This window comes from Oncorhynchus keta, chromosome 6 (genome assembly GCF_023373465.1).
Source record: "Oncorhynchus keta strain PuntledgeMale-10-30-2019 chromosome 6, Oket_V2, whole genome shotgun sequence".
In the NCBI taxonomy this organism is placed as follows: domain Eukaryota; kingdom Metazoa; phylum Chordata; class Actinopteri; order Salmoniformes; family Salmonidae; genus Oncorhynchus; species Oncorhynchus keta.
The window spans coordinates 35,319,579-35,341,316 of NC_068426.1; the positions used below are offsets into that span (position 1 = coordinate 35,319,579).

At 43.2% G+C, this 21,738-nt stretch overlaps 1 protein-coding gene across 8 annotated transcripts; it reads left to right on the forward strand.

Annotated features, from left to right (window-relative positions):
- The first annotated feature begins 1,423 nt into the window (after nucleotides 1-1,423).
- On the forward strand, nucleotides 1,424-15,943 carry LOC118385454 (V-type proton ATPase subunit B, brain isoform). 8 transcript variants are annotated; one of them, XR_008139433.1, is made up of 15 exons: nucleotides 1,424-1,607; nucleotides 1,933-1,988; nucleotides 2,226-2,324; nucleotides 2,512-2,605; nucleotides 6,954-7,031; nucleotides 7,177-7,316; nucleotides 7,628-7,729; nucleotides 10,427-10,524; nucleotides 12,673-12,796; nucleotides 12,918-13,068; nucleotides 13,360-13,442; nucleotides 13,604-13,708; nucleotides 13,803-13,932; nucleotides 14,104-14,713; nucleotides 14,758-15,943. XR_008139433.1 is itself a non-coding variant. In XM_052521416.1 (14 exons), exons 1-14 carry the CDS (start codon nucleotides 1,469-1,471, stop codon nucleotides 14,232-14,234), a joined length of 1,530 nt encoding a protein of 509 aa, XP_052377376.1. In that variant the 5' UTR covers nucleotides 1,424-1,468; the 3' UTR covers nucleotides 14,235-15,943. The 8 variants fall into 8 exon arrangements, 1 of the variants encoding a protein (XP_052377376.1); XR_008139435.1 differs by having other exon boundaries at nucleotides 14,104-14,691; XR_008139430.1 differs by having other exon boundaries at nucleotides 14,104-14,680; nucleotides 14,714-15,943.
- The last annotated feature ends 5,795 nt before the right edge of the window (nucleotides 15,944-21,738 follow it).

A 21,738-nucleotide genomic window follows, 5' to 3' on the forward strand; every position in this document is an offset into this window, starting at 1 on the left:
ACGTGAACTTCGTAAAATTATTTTTGTAGTGTGGCTAGCCACTGAATAGCTCTGAATTCACTGTCAACATTGTAAAAGCTACAACCAATTTTGGAGCAAACTACTGCTCCCAAATCGTATTCTGATGGGAGTTGTATTATTAACATGGCTAACAACCGTTATGAGAGAAGTTATATTATGTGGCTAGCTAGCTTGCTAGCATTAGCCATGTTTGGCGGTCAATGAGACAGAGCTAGCTTACCAGCTGAGCTAGCAAACAATGTAACAAAAATATAATTTCAGATTAGAAAAATGTATTATACATTTCAGGAATCACATTAGCAAGTACACCTGGTTCATTGTTAAATTATTTAGCCAAATTATTCCCCACTGCCCTCACTAGCTTTCATGGAGCTCTGCAATTGGTTGGTCAAAATTCTGGGCCTTAGCGAAGCGTCAATTAGAACTGAGTTGATAGCCCATAGCGTTCCAAAGTTAGAGCTAAATGTCTGATGGCAAAGGCCCCTATATCAGCCGCCATCTTAGGTCGTACCAGTATGTCAGAATCAGTAGAGGCTGCTGAGGGGAGGACATTTCATAATAATGGCTGGAACGCAGCAAATGGAATGGCATCAAACCATGTGTTTGATGTATTTGATACCTTTCCATTAATTCCGCTCCAGTCATTGCCACAAGCCCTTCTCCCCAATTAAGGTGCCACCAACCTCCTGTGGTCATATTAGCGCAATTGCAAATTTCTCAGCCTCAGGATCACAGAAACACAACACTGAAATATAGCTGCTAGCAGCAATTAACGGGGTTCACAGGATGACAGAAAGGACACAAGATTAGCTGGATAACAAAGCAAGCACTCTATCAGGTCGGAACTATCTTCATTTATGTGCAATCAGTGAAGTCATTACCATGTTTATCTCTCAATACCACAAGGATGATGCATGTGATGTTAGTCTAGTGCTGTAGGTTCGTTATCTTTTAGTGTAGAAGGTAAATAATCAATCAATAATCATTACTTAATGTATTGAGTTAATATAATATATAGCCAAGTTATTACTCATTGTGTAGTTATCCCTTTTTTATTATTATTTTTCTATTATTTCTCGTAAGTAATCGTTTCACTGTTAGTCTACACCTGTTCTTCACAAAGCACGTCACAAATAACATTTGATTGTTTTATTTGATTTGATAACATTTCACTATAAATGTGTGAACATTTTAAAATACTGTACATTGTTTTGTCATACCAGTGGTATACAGGTATTATTTACCATGGCTGTCAGCCAATCAGCATTCAGCGTTCGAACCACCCAATTTATAATACTTGTTTTAGCCCAAAATGTCAGTTTACACACCTTATAATAAAACAAATCTTGGAATAATCAGCACCTTGGTCAGCTCCTCCGCGTAGCTACCTCGCATGCGCAGTTTTGCTGTCACGACTGTCTGCTCCAACTCCAATCCAGAGGTAAACATGGCGTTGAAGGTGCTGAAGGGAATGGTCAGCGGAGCTGTTAACGAGCTCTCATCAGCCGTTACCGGCAACAAGACGGCTGCCTCCCGGGAGCAAGTCCTGGCCGTTAAACGCGACTACATCTCCCAGCCGCGCCTGAGTGAGTTATTAGCTGTCGTGCCCGGTAAACCGGAGAATAACGCAGGAACGGAGGGGCTAGACGGACAGCCCGATAGGAGATAACGTTGCGCATTCTGCGGCAAGTGATGATGACTAGTAGTAGTATTCAGGGGAATCGATTGCTATTGAAACGCATTTGTATCATATGTTGCTGGGAAATATACGTTTCTCATATCCTAATGAATGAAAATAAATGGAATTTCACCATCACCCCCTCAAAATGTTTTGCAGCAGTTGCATGACTTGCAGCTTCTTACTACAACGGGTGTGAGCAGTGTGTGAGTAACTCTGCTCTGTGTTTGTAGCCTATAAGACAGTGTCTGGAGTCAACGGGCCTCTCGTGATTCTGGACCAGGTGAAGGTGAGCGATCACAGATTAGTACATCTTCAAATCAACATATTGTATTAAAACACAGCCAGGCTCTGACCAGCGTGTCATTCAGGTTCCCAGGTGACCCTGTGTGTGTGTGTGTGTGTGTGTGTGTGTGTGTGTGTGTGTGTGTGTGTGTGTGTGTGTGTGTGTGTGTGTGTGTGTGTGTGTGTGTGTGTGTGTGTGTGTGTGTGTGTGTGTGTGTGTGCGTGTGTGTTTGTGAGACAGTTCCCCAGGTATGCAGAGATCGTCCACCTGACCCTGCCAGATGGAACCAAGAGGAGTGGCCAGGTGTTGGAGGTTACAGGGTCTAAAGCCGTGGTGCAGGTCAGTGTGTCTGTGTGTGACTTGCCCATCATGTCTCAAAATCCTACAACTCAGAGCCCTGTGTTAACTGTGTGTGTGTGTGTGTGTGTGTGTGTGTGTGTGTGCGTGCGTGCGTGCGTGCGTGTGTATGTGCGCGTGTGTGTGCGTGTGCGTGTGCGTGTGTGTGCATGTTTGTGGGTGTGTGTAGGTGTTTGAGGGGACATCAGGTATTGATGCCAAGAAGACCAGCTGTGAGTTTACAGGAGACATCCTACGCACACCTGTCTCTGAAGATATGCTGGGTACGGCACTTAGGGACTGTATGTTATTCATAATGAGGGATACCTGGAGAAAATCTGACCTCTGAAGTGAGGTCAGATATTCCCCTATACCCAAAATATAGATAAAAACAAAGTGTATAGCAGAGAACATGCCTATCATTTACCCTCACACCTAGGACAGACAGACCAGACCCTTTGATATGCCGTTTTAGAAACTGTTCTTCATTTTGTAAGCATTACATGGCAACGTAGCCAGAAGGACAAGGGTAAGGGGTGAAGAGATCTCCATTATTATAAAAGCACCGAATGAACCTATCATCTCATTTTGCGGCCTGAGAAAAAAATATCCATTTAAAAACGCATTTGATACAATTCTGTCATTTTACATGACTGCAGAATCTGTTTTTAATACCACATCAGAGCATGACAACGAATAAGCGCACGCTGCAGCAACAGAGACGTTTAATTTTTTAAAATATACAGTGGGGCAAAAAAGTATTTAGTCAGCCACCAATTGTGCAAGTTCTCCCACTTAAAAAGATGAGAGGCCTGTAATTTTCATCATAGGTACACTTCAACTATGACAGACAAAATGAGAGGCTCCTCTGTCCTCCACTCGTTACCTGCATTAATGGCACCTGTTTGAACTTGTTATCAGTATAAAAGACACCTGTCCACAAGCTCAAACAGTCACACTCAAAACTCCACTATGGCCAAGACCAAATAGCTGTCAAAGGACACCAGAAACAAAATTGTAGACCTGCACCAGGCTGGGAAGACTGAATCTGCAATAGGTAAGCATCTTGGTTTGAAGAAATCAACTGTGGGAGCAATTATTAGGAAATGGAAGACATACAAGACCACTGATAATCTCCCTCGATCTGGGGCTCCACGCAAGATCTCACCCCATGGGGTCAAAATGATCACAAGAACGGTGAGCAAAAATCCCAGAACCACACAGGGGGACCTAGTGAATGACCTGCAGAGAGCTGGGACCAAAGTAACAAAGCCTACCATCAGTAACACACTACGCCGCTAGGGACTCAAATCCTGCAGTGCCAGACGTGTCCCCCTGCTTAAGCCAGTACAAGTCCAGGCCTGTCTGAAGTTTGCTAGAGAGCATTTGGATGATCCAGAAGAAGATTGGGAGAATGTCATATGGTCAGATGAAACCAAAATATAACTTTTTGGTAAAAACTCAACTCGTCGTGTTTGGAGGACAAAGAATGCTGAGTTGCATCCAAAGAACACCATACCTACTGTGAAGCATGGGGTGGAAACATCATGCTTAGGGGCTGTTTTTCTGCAAAGGGACCAGGACGACTGATCCGTGTAAAGGAAAGAATGAATGGGGCCATGTATCGTGAGATTTTGAGTGAAAACCTCCTTCCATCAGCAAGGGCATTGAAGATGAAATGTGGCTGGGTCTTTCAGCATGACAATGATCCCAAAAACACCACCCGGGCAACGAAGGAGTGGCTTTGTAAGAAGCATTTCAAGGTCCTGGAGTGGCCTAGCCAGTCTCCAGATCTCAACCCCATAGAAAATCTTTGGAGGGCGTTGAAAGTCCGTGTTGCCCATCAACAGCCCCAAAACATCACTGCTCTAGAGGAGATCTGCATGGAGGAATGGGCCAAAATACCAGCAACGGTGTGTGAAAACCTTGTGAATACTTACGAAAATGTTTGACCTCTGTCATTCCCAACAAAGGGTATATAACAAAGTATTGAGATAAACTTTTGTTATTGACCAAATACTTATTTTCCACCATAATTTGCAAATAAATAAATAAAAAATCCTACAATGTGATTTTCTGGATTTTTTTCACTCATTTTGTCTGTCATAGTTGAAGTGTACCTATGATGAAAATTCCAGGCCTCTCTCATCTTTTTAAGTGGGAGAACTTGAACAATTGGTGGCTAACTAAATACTTTTTGGCCCCACTGTAGGCTATTGTTAAAAAAAAATAGGGTAGTCTAAGTTTTGAACAGTGGTACAGTTGTCGATCAACTGTAAAAATTGAGAGCAACAGAACCAATGACAACTGAAGTATCTGATCATCATCAATTTTTTTTTAGAAAAAGCCATTTGTTTATTAAAACAGCAGCCACATATCATCAGGTATGCGCTTGTAACATTCTGTCATTTGGAAACCTGTAATTTTTCTAATTTATTTTATTTTATCCCATGATATTGTTGTTACAAAATAGATTTGTGTTGACTGTGAAATATAAGAGCATTTGCTAGTCTAAATGAACATGCGTAGGTCACTGCATGATCCTCAAACCAAAGACTATTTTGTCTAATTACTGTCTAATTACTATCTAATTCTAAGTAGTTAGTTAACATTTTATACAGCCTAAATGTCAAAATCATAGGCATGTCGTTGATGTGTTGTTGAAATGCTGAGCGCTCCTGCCAGCCTGTTGTGTGTAACAAATGCTTCACAATAGATTTTTTTTATTTTTTAACTGGCATTGCGTACTAAAGCTTAGTTATAGATCACTTTATATAAAATCTTAAGAGGTAAGCCTATTCTTTTAGCCTTTTTCTTTAACAAAGGCCCCAATACCCTCACATACCCCCTCAATTCTAGCCCTGATTTTAACTTAGCACACCAAGCCATTCAAGTTGCAACATTTAATAACACTAGCTAGGTTTCCATGTAAAGTGTTGGTCCCATGTTTCATGAGCTGAAATAGAAGATCCCAGAAATGTTCCATATGAACAAAAAGCTTTTTTCTCTCATAGCCTTTCTCCTTTGCCAATATAATCCGTAGCATATCAAGATGCCGATTAGCAGAATGATCATTACACACAGGTGCACCTTGTGCTGGGGACAATAAAAGGCCACTCTAAAATGTGCAGTTTTGTCACACAACACAATGCCACAGATGTCTCAAGTTGTCTCAGGAATGTCCACCAGAGCTGTTGCCAGAGAATGTGATGTTAATTTCTATACCATACACGTCGTTTTAGAGAATTTGGCAGTACGTCCAACTGGCCTTACAACCACAGATCACGTGTAACCACTCACCTGCAGGGTCGTCTGAGACCAGCCACCCGGACAGCTGATGAAACTGTGGGTTTGCACATACAAAGAATTTCTGCACAAACTGTCACAAACCGTCTCAGGGAAGCTCATCTGTGTGCTCGTGGTCCTCACCAGGTTCTTGATCTGACTGCAGTTTGGCATCATAACCGACTTCAGTGGGCAAAGGATCACCTTCTATGGCCATTGGCTTGCTGGAGAAGTGTGCTCTTCACAGATTAATCCCGGTTTCAACTGTACCGTGCAGATGGCAGCGTGTATGGAGTTGTGTGGGCGAGTGGTTTTCTGATGTCAACGTTGTGAACAGAGTGCCCCGTTGTGGTGGTGGTGGGGTTATGGTATGGGTAGGCATAAGCTACACACAACGAAAGACAACTGCATTTTATCGATGGCAATTTGAATGCAAAGAGATTCCGTGATGAGATCCTGAAGTCCATTGTCGTGCCATTCATCCGCCGCCATCACCTCATGTTTCAGCATGATAAGGCATGGCCCCATGGCGCAAGGATCTATACACAATTCCTGGATGCTGAAAATGTCCCAGTTCTTCCTTGGGCTGCATACTCACCAGACATGTCACCCATTGAGCATGTCTGGAATGCTTTGGATCGACGTGCACGACAGCGTGTTCCAGTTCTCACCAATATCCAGCAACTTTGCACAGCTATTTTAAGAGGAGAGGAACAACATTCCACAGGCCACAGTCAACAGCCTGATCAACTCTATCTGAAGGAGATTTGTTGCGCTGCATGAGTCAAATGGTGTCCCCCAGATACTGACTGGTTTTCTGATCCACGCCCCAACCTTTTTTTTAAGGTATCTGTGACCAACAGATGCATTTCGGTATTCCTGGCCATCCCAGTGCTTCTCCCAGCATGCTCTCTTCGTATAGCCTTAGCCTACGGTATAGGCTATGGATCATTTGATTGAGACCACACTAGGCACACTTGCCATTGCACGCCCAGCAGAGAATCACCTATGAGGGGCAGCATCGGGCACACATCGAGTTATAATAAGCAACTCATTCTCAAACACTGAGCAATACGACATTTATTCGAATACAAATGACATGACCCTCCCCTGAACTAAAGAAAAAAATACTAAGCACTCCCCCTGACTGAAATTGAAAAAAAAAAGCATGACTCTCCCCCATTTTCCTCCAGGTAACAATTGTGTAACTGCGACCTCTCCCTCATTGTAACTGTTTTGTTGTTGTTGTATACACACGCACAGTAACACACGTTAAGAACAGTCAATCTGAACCTGTGTGTGTTGGTGTGCGTGCCTGTGCGTGTGTATGGGCATTTCTGTTTGCAGGTCGCGTGTTTAATGGATCAGGCAAGCCCATCGACAAAGGCCCCACAGTGATGGCAGAAGACTACCTGGACATCATGGGTACACGTCTAGAGTTATAGATTGAGAGATGAATATAACGATAGAGAGTATTGTTTCTTTTTTGAGGAGATAATAACGTGTGTGTGTGTGTGTGTGTGTGCGTGCGTGCGTGCGTGCGGACGGACGGACGTGCTCGTGTGTCCAGGCCAGCCTATCAACCCTCAGTGTCGTATCTACCCGGAGGAGATGATCCAGACTGGGATCTCTGCTATAGACGGCATGAACAGCATCGCTAGAGGGCAGAAAATACCCATCTTCTCTGCTGCAGGACTGCCACATAACGAGGTACGCACACACTCCCTACCTCCGTTAACCCCCATCCTCAGCATTAAGAGCTGTGTGAATGGCCTGGCAATTTGTGTGAAGGTATTGAAGTAGCACATCCATAGGGTCTAGTGCTGATTAAACCCACTAATTAAATTGATTCATTAATTTGTATCATTTTCTTTTAATTAGTTCAGTTTGATTAAATGGGAAATGAGCTTTGAGGCTCTCCTCCAAGGAAGGAAACAGTTGTTTTTTCATATCCTGCAGCGTGTTTCTATATTTTGCCCCATCTCTTGTCCTCTGTCCCCCCTCTCTCTCTCTCTGTGTAGATAGCGGCTCAGATCTGTCGTCAGGCAGGCCTGGTGAGGAAGTCTAAAGATGTGATGGACTACAGTGATGACAACTTCGCTATCGTCTTCGCCGCAATGGGGGTGAGACACATGTTTACACACACATGCCCCCTTAAAGGGCCAAAAGCTGAGGGATAGGCCTGGAGAAATGTATCCCCTCTCAAATTCATAGACAGAGGAATGGATGCAAGGACTGACCATCCATGATGTCACATGTATAGTTTAAAGCATGTTTTGAGGCTATTCAGTGTTTGTCGAGGTTTACAATGTTTACAAACATTGGAGTCAAACAAGCTTATATTTGTTGTTCTGACCGGATGTGACAGTTGAAGCTCATGAGGCATTTATAAGTTATATTCTTCCAGAAACAATGGATACATATGATACATTTCTAAGTTGAAACAATATGTATGTAACAACTGCAGATTGACTCTTTAAAACAGTGGTTCCTAAAGTAGGGGTTGCGACCCCGGGAGAATTTCCGACCCTGCCCCAAAAATGTTTTTATTAATATACGGTACCACCTTCTCATTCAAGGGTTTTTCACTATTTTCTACATTGTAGTATAATAGTGAAGCCATCAAAACTATGAAATAACACACATGGAATCATGTAGTAATCCCAAAAAGTGTTTTATATTTGACCAAATAAGGCTATCTTCTGTTTACCACCCCTACCTTGTCACAGCACAACTGATTGGCTCAAACACATTAAGAAGGAAAAAACTTCCACAAATTGACTTTGAACAATGTAGGCCTGTTAATTGAAATGCATTCCAGGTGACTACCTCATGAAGCTGGTTGAGAGAATGCCAAGTGTGTGTGAAGCTGTCATAAAGGCAAAGGGTGGCTACTTTGAAGAATCTCAAATATACTATGTTTTGATTTGTTTAAACACTTTTTTTGTTACAACATGTTTCCATACGTGTTATTTCGTAGTTTTGATGTCTTCACTGTTATTCTACAATGTAGAACAGTTTGCAAGTCAATGTAGAACATAGTTAAATAAATGAAAAAACCCTTGAATGATGAGGTGTTTCCAAACTGTTGACTGGGATTGTATGTATCGTATTTTTCTCAAAATCATCGTCATGTGGTTGACCTTAAAAATCTAAATGAAAGTTAGATGCTGTGACACCCTGTGGAGATTGGGCCTGAGTGATCAGGTTACTGTAAACTTGGTATTGTTTGACTGGACAATGGTGGTTGGTTTTACACATCTTCAGATGTTATAAATGAAATGAAGGCCTGTTGTTCTCTCTCTCATCCTGTATCCTGTCCATTTGAAGGTTATATGATCAATTCAACATTTCTAGGACTCTGGTCTAGTAGGCATCTCTTTGTTCACGCTTTGTCTTATGTGTTAGCTGAGGATCTATACCCTCCGAATTATGCTTTGTTAATGTAAGTATTGCCTTGCAACTTAAGTTGCGAATTGTGAATCAATTTGTTTTGCAAGTAATGAAATTACACTTGCTTTGATATTCACTTCTCATAATGTTTATTCTAATTTTAAAGGGTGAGATTTTACGAGTGAGGCACACTATATATAGAAGTATGTGGACACCTCTTCAAATGAGTAAATTCGGCTATTTCAGCTACACCCGTTGCTAACAGGTGTATAAACACCGCCATGCAATCTCCAGGGACAAACATTAGCAGTAGAATGGCCTTACTGAAGAGCTCAGTGACATTCAACGTGGCACCGTCATAGGATGACACCTTTCTAACAAGTCAGTTCGTATAATTTCTGCCCTGCTAGAGCTGCCCCGGTCAACTGTAAGTGCTGTTATTGTGAAGTGGAAACGTCTAGCAGCAAAAATGGCTCAGCCGCGAAGTGGTAGGCCACACAAGCTCACAGAATGGGGACGCCAAGTGCTGAAGCACGTAGTGTGTAAAAAATCTCTGTCCTCGGTTGCAACATTCACTACCGAGTTCCAAACTGCCTCTGAAAGCAACGTCAGTACAATAACTGTTTGTCGGGAGCTTCACGAAACGGGTTTCCATGACCGAGCAGGCGCACACAAGCCTAAGATCACCATGTGCAATGCCAAGCGTCGGCTGGAGTGGTGTAAAGTTCACCGCCATTGGAATCTGGAGCAGTGAAAACGCGTTCTCCATTCACTATTTGGCAGTTGGACGGACTTTTCTGGGTTTGGAGGATGCCAGGAGAACGCTACCTGCCCAAATGCATAGTGCAACTGTAAAGTTTGGTGGAGGAGGAATAATGGTTTTCATGGTTCGGGCTCGGCCCCTTAGTTCCAGTGAAGGGAAATCTTAACGCTACAGCATACAATTACATTTTAGACAATTCTGTGCTTCCATCTTTGTGGCAACAGTTTGGGGAAGGCACATTCCTGTTTCAGCAGGACAATACCCCCGTGCACAAACCGAGATCCATGCAGAAATTGTTTGTCGAGATTGGTGTGGAAGAACTTGACTGACCTGCACAGAGCCCTGACTGCGAGCCAGGCCTAATTGTCCAACATTGGTGTCTGACCTCACTAATACTCTTGTGGCTGAATGGAAGCATGTTCCAACATCTAGTTGAAAGCCTTCCCAGAATAGTGGAGGCTGTTATAGCAGCAAAGGGGGGGGACTGCATATTAATGCCCGTGATTTTGGAATGAGATGTTCGACAAGCTGGTGTCATTTTGTTGATGTAGTGTATACATAATATACACATATCAAATATTACCCCACTACAGAGGGACCGCTTTGTTATTATTTCAATTAAGGATTCCAGCTTTAAACTTTGACCTCTAACCCTTGACCCCAGGTCAACATGGAGACAGCTCGGTTCTTCAAGTCAGACTTTGAGGAGAATGGTTCCATGGACAACGTCTGTCTGTTCCTCAACCTGGCCAACGACCCCACGTAGGTCACTTCTAACCTTTAACCTCTCCCCTCATCTCACCTGCTCCTCAACCTGTCCAATTAACCTTCATTGCAGGGTTTTCATTAGCTGGTAATTGCCTGTTTTTGGGCAATATTTTTTGTTGTTGTAGCTGATAAATAGAATTGTTGCCAGACAAATTGACCGGGAGAAAAAACAATCCCATTGAAAACTATTATTTTTTATTAATTGATGGAAATATCAGTTGATGTAAATACATTTAGTGGAATAATTGGGGCGTGTGCATTTTCGTGAGTCGTCATATATCTTATTTATCTTATTTATCACACATCACGGCATATCCACTCATTTTGAGGGGAATATCACGAGTCCTCAGCTAGTTGCTGCTGGAGTGAAACGTGCTTTTATAAGCCCAGTCATTGTGCAACAATTCTAAATGTAATTGTGTTTTGATGTCCATGGTTAAAAAGAGCTACAATCTTTTTTTCTCAACTCGTAATTGAAGCGTGCCTCCCATTTGCCATTCAGTGCATAGTCAACAGTAGGCAGGGTATCCAACTAGCTCTCACAGTGTCACTTCAGAATTAGACGTGTGTCTCAAATTTCGAAGTTGTTGCCCTTTAAAAAAAAGTGTTTTAAGGTGGTTTAGGCATTAACTTTTATTTTTTTTGTGGTATCCAATTGTTTAGTAGTTACTATCTTGTCTCATCGCTACAACTCCCGTACGGGCTCGGGAGAGACGAAGGTTGAAAGTCATGCGTCCTCCGATACACAACCCAACCAAGCCGCACTGCTTCTTAACACAGCGCGCATCCAACCCGGAAGCCAGCCGCACCAATGTGTTGGAGGAAACACCGTGCACCTGGCAAACTTGGTTAGCGCGCACTGCACCCGGCCCGCCACAGGAGTCGCTGGTGCGCGATGAAACAAGGATATCCCTACCGGTCATACCCTCCCACTAACCCGGACGACACTGGGTTTAAAATTTGTGTTGTCGCTTAAAACAAAAAAACAAAAATAGCTCCCGGTTTGAACGCAACATTTGCAGGGGACAGAGCCTGGGCGCTGAACCCAGGGTCTCTGGTGGTACAGCTGGCACTGTCAGTACAGCACCCTTAACCACTGCGCCACCCGGGAGGCTAACTTAATTTTGAACTTTTTTTTAAGGTAAGGGTTTAAAATTTGGGTTAAGCTTAAAACAAAAAAACAAAAATAGCTTTGTTTCGCAGGATTTTGAACTTGCAACATTTGGAATCAGGGGCAGATGTTTACACGCATCCCCAACGCCCGAGCCAAACTGAAACCTATTGAAGGTAAAATCTGTTAATGTGCCCTTGACGAAGGTATTTAACACTCATTTCTCCTCTAAGTCGCTCTTGATATGAGCGTCGGCTAAATGCTTAGAATGGTGTTTTCCTGCTAATTGCATTTTGGGAAATGTTGTTTTATTGGCTACTTCATTACAGGAGTTGCATGTTCTGTTAACCTTTATTTAACAAGTCAGTTAAGAAATGACAGTCTACACCAGCCAACGCTGGACCAATTGTGCACGGCCGGTTGTGATAGAGCCTGGATTCGAACCAGGGTGCCTGTAGTGACGCCTCTAGCACCGAGATGCAGTGCCTTAGACCGCTGCACCACTGTTAAGATGAACTACCATAGTGTAAATGTGATTCCTGTCCTTCTGAGCGCTGGGGGTGGACACACAAATGCATGGTCGGCAAACAGGCAAAACTCTTTTTCTTTTTTTACTGTATAACCACCAGGAATTCATTTCGGTAATCTGTTCCCAAGTATTCCCACAAAAAAAAATATATATACATATGTCATCGTGTCTCAATGTAATCAATGTTTTTTTTATTTTCAAATACAATCTATTTTTGGGCCTAGATGTGGTCATTTTGCAGTGTACAAATGATCATAATTATATTCCGCCCCCGACCATCTCTTCCAGAGAAAATCGTCCCGCCGCGCAGTCTAGTTGCCTACCCCTGCCCTAATGGGTTAGTCACCCTATGCATATGTGTCCAGTAAATTTCTCAAATGGCCAGTAAATTAAAATCTGCCCAGTCATGTTGTCCGGCGCCACATTTTCCTAACGGAAACCATGCTTCATTGGTGACCTCTCACCTCTTTGAAGATCTTACCCTCTCCCCGTCTCTCTGCAGTATAGAGCGTATCATCACACCCCGCCTAGCTCTGACATCAGCAGAGTATCTGGCCTACCAGTGTGAGAAGCACGTCCTGGTCATCCTGACTGACATGAGCTCCTACGCAGAGGCGCTACGAGAGGTATAACACACACACACACGCTGAGGTTCTACGAGAGGTGAGACATCGCCACAGCAAACATCAACATTATTACACATGAAATCAATGACAACGAGTAAATGTCATCCCCCCCACTTCTCAGGTCTCAGCGGCCAGAGAGGAGGTCCCAGGTCGTCGTGGTTTCCCAGGCTACATGTACACTGACCTTGCCACCATCTACGAGAGAGCTGGTCGGGTGGAGGGACGCAACGGCTCTATCACCCAGATCCCTATACTAACTATGCCCAACGATGGTATGTCGATCACCCAGATCCCTATACTAACTATGCCCCCCAACGATGGTATGTCGATCACCCAGATCCCTATACTCACTATGCCCAGTGATGGTATGTTTATCACCCAGATCCCTTTACTCACTATGGCCAACGATGGCATGTCGATCACCCAGATCCCTTTACCCAACGATGCTACTGTACACACATGTATTGCTTAACTGACTGCTCAAATATGGACAGTCTTTTACTTTCTTCCGCTCTCTCAAGTGATGTTCTCTCACTCTCGCTCTCTCTCTCTCTCTCTCTCAGACATCACTCACCCCATCCCTGATCTGACAGGGTACATCACTGAGGGACAGATCTACGTGGACAGACAACTGCACAACAGACAGGTGACACCACAGAGACACACATGAATGTGGCTGTTACCTTCAAAAAGCGCCTCTGGGCATTGGCAGGATTCTAGTGTCTGGCAAATCGATTCTCTCAATTGATGTTGTGATGTTTCCGACTCTCTCCCTCTTTACCCCTCTCTCTCTCTTTCTCTCTCTAGATCTATCCTCCCATCAATGTTCTGCCATCACTGTCTCGTCTGATGAAGTCAGCCATCGGAGAGGGGATGACACGCAAAGATCACTCTGATGTCTCCAACCAGCTGGTACGCATACACACACATATACACACACACACACGCTGCTCAACAACATTAGACACTTCCGCTGGAAATCATGTGTTATTGTGTGTGTGTGTAGTATGCGTGTTATGCTATAGGTAAGGACGTGCAGGCGATGAAGGCTGTGGTAGGAGAGGAGGCTCTGACGCCTGATGATCTTCTCTACCTGGAGTTCCTACAGAAATTTGAGAAGAACTTCATCGCCCAGGGTACACTGGGGCATAGGGGGGAGGGGACGGGAGGACTGTGTGTGTGTGTGTGTGCCTGTCTGCCTGCGTGCGTGTTTGAGTGCGTGCGCAAGTGTGTAATCTCTCTCTCTCTCTCTCTCTCTCTCTCTCTCTCTCTCTCTCTCTCTCTTTCTTTCTTTCTTTATTTTCCAGGAGCCTATGAGAACAGGACTGTGTTTGAGACACTGGATATCGGCTGGCAGCTGATGAGAATCTTCCCCAAAGAGATGCTGAAGAGAATCCCTCAGAGCACGCTGGCAGAGTTCTACCCCCGCTTGAAGTAATGATGACAAACATAGGGATGCATAGTGACACACACAACTCCAACCCTTCCCTCTTGCTCGGCCTCTTTGTAAATGGTGTTGCTGTTGTAACATTGCCAGTAGCTTCTGTACTGTACGCATTATCATAGGCTAGTACTGATACTGTCACACACAGAGGCAACCCCTTACCAGAACAGATAGACCCGTAGAAGTAGAAGATACAGATGATGGAGACAGTGGTTTCCAAGCCAGAGAGGTTCTCTCTGACCAGCAGAGCCAAATAGCCTGGTAATATGGTCTGGGATTTTCCCTGGTCAGATCACATGATCAGGAAAATCTCCTGGCCTCGGCTGTTAGATAATATTGGATGGATAGATGGACGGAAAGGGAGCTGGATGAATAGTGAATGGTCTGTTATAAGTCAGAGGGATGGGGTATTTTTAACAGGATGTGTAGGTGTACTTTAGGTGTACTGTAGGTGTACTTTAGGTGTACTGTAGGTGTACTGTAGGTGTACTTTAGGTGTACTGTAGGTGTACTTTAGGTGTACTGTAGGTGTACTTTAGGTGTACTGTAGGTGTACTTTAGGTGTACTGTAGGTGTACTTTAGGTGTACTGTAGGTGTACTTTAGGTGTACTGTAGGTGTACTTTAGGTGTACTGTAGGTGTACTGTAGGTGTAGACTAGTGAATATGCAGTGATGATGCATGTGTATGGAAGATGGGCTCAAGGCTAACAGCCTATTTCACTCACATATGATTGTTTACGTTTCTAATGGCCTTTTGTTACGACCATATAAGTTGCCTGTGTGTTGCTCCTAGTATCATTTGCATAGATCAGTGCCGTTTCTGCGCCGAGTTAACCCAAAAGCTCCCTGAATTCATTGAACTAAAGCCAGAGATACAACACACAAACTGCCTGCTGTTATTATCACCTGTTCACTGAGTGCACGAACGTTAGGAACGTCTTCCTAATATTGAGTTTGCAACCCCTTTTGCTGTCAGAACAGCCTCAGTTCGTCAGGACGTGGACGACAAGGTGTGGAAAGCGTTCCACAGGGACGCTGGCCCATGTTGACTCCAATGCTTTCCACAGTTGTGTCAAGTTGTCCGGATGTCCTTTGGGTGGTGGACCATTCTTGACACACACCAGAAACTGTTGAGCATGAAAAACCCAGCAGCGTTGCAGTTCTTTAAACACTCAGACCGGTGCTCCTGGCACTTACTACCGTACCCCGTTCAAAGGCACTTAAATCTTGTGTCTTGCCCATTCACCCTCTGGATGTCAATTGTCTCAAGACTTAAAAATCATCCTTTTTTAACCTGAATCTTCCCCTAAATCAACAATTATTGAAGTGAATTTAACAAGTGTCATCAATAAGGGATCATAGCTTTCACCCGGATTCACCTGGTCAGTCTGTGTCATGGGAAGAAGCAGGTGTTCCTAATGTTTTGTACGCTCAGTGTATATGTGTCGTCTATATATTTCTCTCTCTATTTCTCTATTGTAGCTGCTCCGTCGACACGCTGTGGTTTAGTGATGACAATGTTGTTATTTATGGTGAAGACTTCTAGAGTAGACAGATGCACTGTACTTATGTATGTGTTCCTCCTATATCTTTTGGTAAATGTTCTGTTTCGGGATTTATGGTTCGTGTTGTTTTGATCTAAATGCAGGCATGACTGCTCAGCTTTCTGGGGTGTGTCTGTGCAATAAAGGAATACACGCTGCTCCCGCTCTCTTCTGTGGTTCCTAGCACTTTAAGGACGCTGCCACACAGACTTTTGGCATCCGGAAATTACGGATTGAGCCAATGGTTTTTCCGTGGATGTCATCCGTTGATGGATGATGGACAACGGAGATGATTGTCCGACAGAAAACGTACAAATTGTCCGTTTTTTTATTTTATGAAGAGTTGAACTTTTGACGGACAAAAAAACAGACAGTGATGAATGCGTCATGCAATTTTGTACATCTTCATGCGTCTCTTTGTGGCCGTGCCCTTGCACATGCAGCGCACACACGTGCAGTGCGCACACACACACAGTTGCGGAGACAGACAAGTCCTCTGTGATAGCAGGTGCAGTACAGTAAAAGGCCACAGGGTGGTGCTGTTGAACTGTGTACTAATGTACGTAATAAACTGCTCCCCTCTCTTCAATCAGTGAACCTACTGTAGACCTACACCTAATAGGTAGATTGTAATTAATGACAGTTGCTCTCTACTGAACACATGCTGAGAAACAGGCTGGTTTGTTCCTCAGTCCCACTGAGTACAGACTGGATTTAAGGTTAGTGTTTAGGAAGGGAGCGAGGAGAGAAGGGGGAGCGAGAGAGGAGAGGAGATATGTGTGCATGACATGCCCTGTAGGCAGAGGGCTGTGTGTTCAACTGTGTCCTCATGCACACAGACAGTTTGTTCTCTCTCGACTCTCTTCTGGCCTTCAAACAGATAATGAACCTAATCTCTCCCTCGCTCTCTCTCTTCTCCCTCCTATGCCAGACTCACACCTTCGCTAAACACCTCTCTGTGGGGCGGAAATGGGCTGTATTTTCCCTGGTGAGGACAGGTGTGAATAGTCTTGTGTCTTTGTGTGTTCATGTGTGCGTGTGTAGGGGGACAGTCGAGTCCTACAGGGAGCTGAATCACTGGATGTAAATCAGCTATACAAGCCAAGCAGAAGAAACACACACACACACACACAGCTTGGTACAAGGGAAGGTCTTTGCGTGGGGTGGCATTTTTAGAGGGCATGTGTGTTTATCATTCCTCAAAGCCTCAGTGTGTCTGCCATGATGACACACACTGTCACATCTCATAGATCACACACACACACACACACACACACACACACACACACACACACACACACACACACACACACACACACACACACACACACACACACACACACACACACACACACACACACACACACACACACACACACACACACACACACACACACACACACACACACACACACACACCTGTGTGTGTGAGCAGTTTTATTATGCTGAGTGTCACATGCTGTGAGCTTCTCCGTTCTGTCACTTGTATCTTTCTATTAATCAGACGTTTGTGTGTGGTGTGTGTGTGTGTGTGTGTGTGTGTGTGTGTGTGTGTGTGTGTGTGTGTGTGTGTGTGTATCAATACGTGTTTTTGCAGGGTAAACAAACATATGGTTTCTCTTCTCCACACGCATTGGAATTATTCATGAGCTGTCTGTATGCGATCACAGTCAGATAACACACATAATTGAAGTAATGACGATAGCATAAGGACGTGTGCTGAAGGACACACACGCACACACACACCCACACACACACAAACACCACTAAAATGGCCTGTATCCAGGCAACTGTGAGAGAGCAGTAGAGTGTGAATAGTAATAGTCAGAGGACTATTATTATGTATTTAATCGATATTTAATTGAGCCAACCTTAACCCTTTTCACAGTCTCTATGGGCTTTTTATTGTATCGAAGGGGACACACAATGTGCTGCACAAGAATAGAGGAGAGAAGAGGAGGGTGGAGGAGAGGAAATGAGAGCAGAGGAGAGTAGATGAAAGAGGGAAGGAGAGGACAGAAGAGTAAATTAAATATGAGGAGAGGGGAGGAGAGGACACAAAAGGAGAGGAGAGGACAGGAGAGTAAATGGGAGAGGAGAGGAGAGGAGAGGAGAGGAGAGGAGAGAAAGGGGGAGGAGGCACGAGAGGAGTGAAAACAAGTGAAGAGGTGAGAGTCTAAAACAATGGCAATTGTTTTAGATCGATTTTACCTTATGATCGCTGGAGACAAATGTGAAACCAGTCATATGGCAGCAATCTGAAGAATATCAACATATCACCTTTTCCACCTTCTACAGTGTAAAACATTTCCTGTAATTTTTACAGAAAATTGCTGGCAAGCACAGTAGCCAGTTTGTTACTGTACATACAGTATACAGTAATATACTGGCAACACAGAAGCCAGTAAATTACTGTAGATGTACAGGGACCTTTACTGTAACACTTTACAGGATATTACCAGAACACCTGACTACAGTAACATGCTGTATTTTTTGTAATTTATAGCACATTACTGGAAGCACAGTGGGTTAGTAAACTGTTGCAGATTTACAGTGCAGGTAGCTAGTGCCATCGACGGGCAGTATTTCTGTTACATGTATTTGATATATGTATTTCAAGACCTCTTCACTATTTCACTAGCCTAGACTACAATTCACGTAACAGTTTAATTAGAATACATGTATTTTGTATTTTTTTAAATGCAACTATATACTTGCAAAGTAGCCTGCTTTTAACTACAGCATTTCTCTGTAACGGTAACATAATCTTTTTACTTGCTATGACTGAGGTATATTCTTGTTAACCTTAGTTTAATACACTGTAAGTCACTCTGGATAAGAGTATCTGCTAAACGACCCCCCCAAAAAAAGTGTAACCGAAAATGAACACTTGCAAAGCACACTGCTGGGTATTATTCTAATGAGCTCCGCCCCCAAACAAGGCCGAATTGGATCGAAATACAAATAGTTTGAGGGCGGAGCTCATTAGAATAATACCCAGCAGTGTCCCTTGCAAATGTACATTTTTAACATTTACATTTTGCAGACACTCTTGTCCAGACCGACTTCAAAAACAACAACACATGTCATAGTCATAGCAAGTCAAATGGTTCTGTAGCCATTACGGTGAATGTTGTTGTAGTTAAGGATACATTCGCCTTCAGCATACCCTGTATTTGTAACAAAATACCTTTGGAATGTATCTTTGCCGATCTCTGGTTAGTGCAAACTATGTTACTGTCAAATTTACAGGCACTTGGCTCCCTGTAAATTCCTGGAAAACGCAGAGCAATGACAATAATGTTAAACTAGCCCAATATACTGTACGAAAGGAAATACTACTAATCATGCTGGCATGTTACAGTAATTACACGGGGTTAGTGCAAGCAGGTTGGCTGCTAGGTATTTGTGTATTACAGCATGTTTCTGAATAGTTGGTGTTTTATATCACTTGCGCTTCTAGAGGCCTCAACAAAAGCTTCCAAACTGACTGTGATTAAATCAAATCAAATTGTATTTGTCACGTGCTGAATACAACACCTTACAATGAAACGCTTACTTTACAAGCCCTTAATTAACGAACAATGCAGTTGTCAGAAAATAAGAGTTCAGAAAATATTTGACTGAATAAATGAAAGTTTAAAAAAATGAACACAATAACAATAACAATAACAAGGCTATATACAGGGGGTACTGGTACCGAGTCAATGTACGGGGGGGCGTACTATGGTATTCAATCCTGATCTGGAGTCAATGAACAGCATTCTCACATACTTATTTTTGTCCAAGTGGGAAAGGGCAGTGTGGAGTGCAATAGAGATTGCGTCATCTGTGGATCTGTTGGGGCGGTATGCAAATTGGAGTGGGTCTAGGGTTTCTGGGATAATGGTGTTGATGTGAGTCATGACCAGCCTTTCAAAGCACTTCATGGCTACAGACGTGAGTGCTACAGCGCAGTAGTCATTTACGCAGGTTATCTTGGCTTTCTTGGGCACAGGGACTATGGTGGTCTGCTTGAAACATGTAGGTAATACAGACTTGTTCAGGTAGAGGTTGAAAATGTAAGTGAATGGCCTCCCGAGTGGTGCAGCGAGCTAAAACTCATCCAACTCATCCCAAACCATCTCAATTGGGTTGAGATCAGATGATTGTGAAGGCCAGGTCATCTGATGCAGCGCTCCATCACGCTCCTTCTTGGTCAAATAGCCCGTACACAGCCTGGAGGTGTGTTGGGTCATTGTCATGTTGAAAAACAAATGATAGTCCCACTAAGTGCAAACCAGATGGGATGGCGTATCACTGCAGAATGCTAGTTAAATGTCCCTTGAATTCTAGATAAGTCACAGACAGTGTCACCAGCAAAGCACCATCACACCTCCACGTTTCACAGTGGGAACCACATATGTGGAGATCATCTGTTCACCTACTCTGCCTCTCACAAAGACACGGCACGGCGGTTGGGACCAAAAATCTCAAATTTGGTTCCACCAGTCTAATATCCATTGCTCGTGATTCAAAGTTCTTGAAAAGTTCTGGATTGACTGACCTTTATGTCTTAAAGTAATGATGGACTGTCATTTCTCTTTGCTTATTTGAGCTGTTCTTGCCATAATATAGACTTGGTCTTTTACCGAATAGGGGTGTCTTCTGTATACCACCCCTACCTTGTCACAACACAACTTATTTGCTCGAACGCATTAAGAAGGAAAGAAATTCCAGAAATGACCTTTTAATTGCAATGCATTCCAGGTGACTACCTCATGAAACTGGTTGAGAAATATAAAATATATTTTGATTTGTTTAACACCTTTTTGCTTACCACATGATTCCATATGTGTTATTTCATAGTTTTGATGTCTTCACTATTGTTCTACAGTGTAGGAAATAGTCAAAATAAATAAAAAAACCCTTGATTGAGTAGGTGTGTCAAACTTTTGATTGGCACTGCACATTAAAATGTCAGGGTATTACTACAGTACCACATATCAGTTCAATTGGTACAGCCTTCTCACTAATGGGTGCAACAAATATAGCCACTTACAAGGCACGCTCTGAAACATGTTAATGAGACAGTGATTGTTTCCCCTCCCACAATGCACCATCCTTTGCAGAATGCTGCAGTAAATATACAAATATACATCAAAAAAACACTATTGTTGTATTGTATTTTAATAAAACAATAGTAATTGATAACAGTGAATATTTCATTCTATTATACAGCACACCCTTTCAATATTTAGTGTTTTATATCGCTTGTAGAGCCCTTAAGAAAGGCTTCTAAACTGGCAGTGAGTGCAGGGCAAAACAGATCAAAAGGACATGGCTAATCACTCAACCATTACAGCTTTGAGACTTGCTGTCACTCTGATCTGTCCCTATAGTCATTAGGTTATTAGGGGATTACTACCACATATCACTTAAATTGGTACAGCACTCTCACTAATGGGTGCAACAAGTATAACCTCTTGCAAGCCATGCCTCAACATTTGTTAATGAGCCACAACAATACCATGTACCCACAAAAGGTTTTTGGCACTCCAAAATTACAGTATGGTACTGTATTCTGTGGGGTGGTAGTGAATTACAGTAAATTACTGGCAGCCCAGTAGCCAGTAAGTTACTGTAGATTTACAGGACAAATCTACCAAAATACAGTATGATACTGTATTCTCTGCTGCCCCAGAATAGAGGAGAGGAGAGCGGAGGAGAGGAAATGAGAGGAGACAAGAGCAGAGTCGATGAAAGAAGAGAGGGGAGGACACGAGGAGAGTAGATGAAATAGCAGAGGACACAAAAGGAGAGGATAGGGGAGGACAAAATGAGAGAGGGGAGGAGAGATCATTTTCAGGACAAATATTTAAAAAATATGGTATAGTACTGTATTCTGTGGGGTACAGCATTCTCACTAATCAGTGCAACAAGTATAGCCTTTTACAAGGTACGCCTCAAAATA

Coding starts and splice junctions, on each gene's coding strand:
- LOC118385454 (XM_052521416.1), top strand. CDS start 1,469: ATGGCGTTGAAGGTGCTGAAGGGAATGGTCAGCGGAGCTGTTAACGAG. Junction 1,608..1,932: donor CATCTCCCAGCCGCGCCTGA/GTGAGTTATTAG, acceptor CTGTGTTTGTAG/CCTATAAGACAGTGTCTGGA. Junction 7,317..7,627: donor CAGGACTGCCACATAACGAG/GTACGCACACAC, acceptor CTCTCTGTGTAG/ATAGCGGCTCAGATCTGTCG.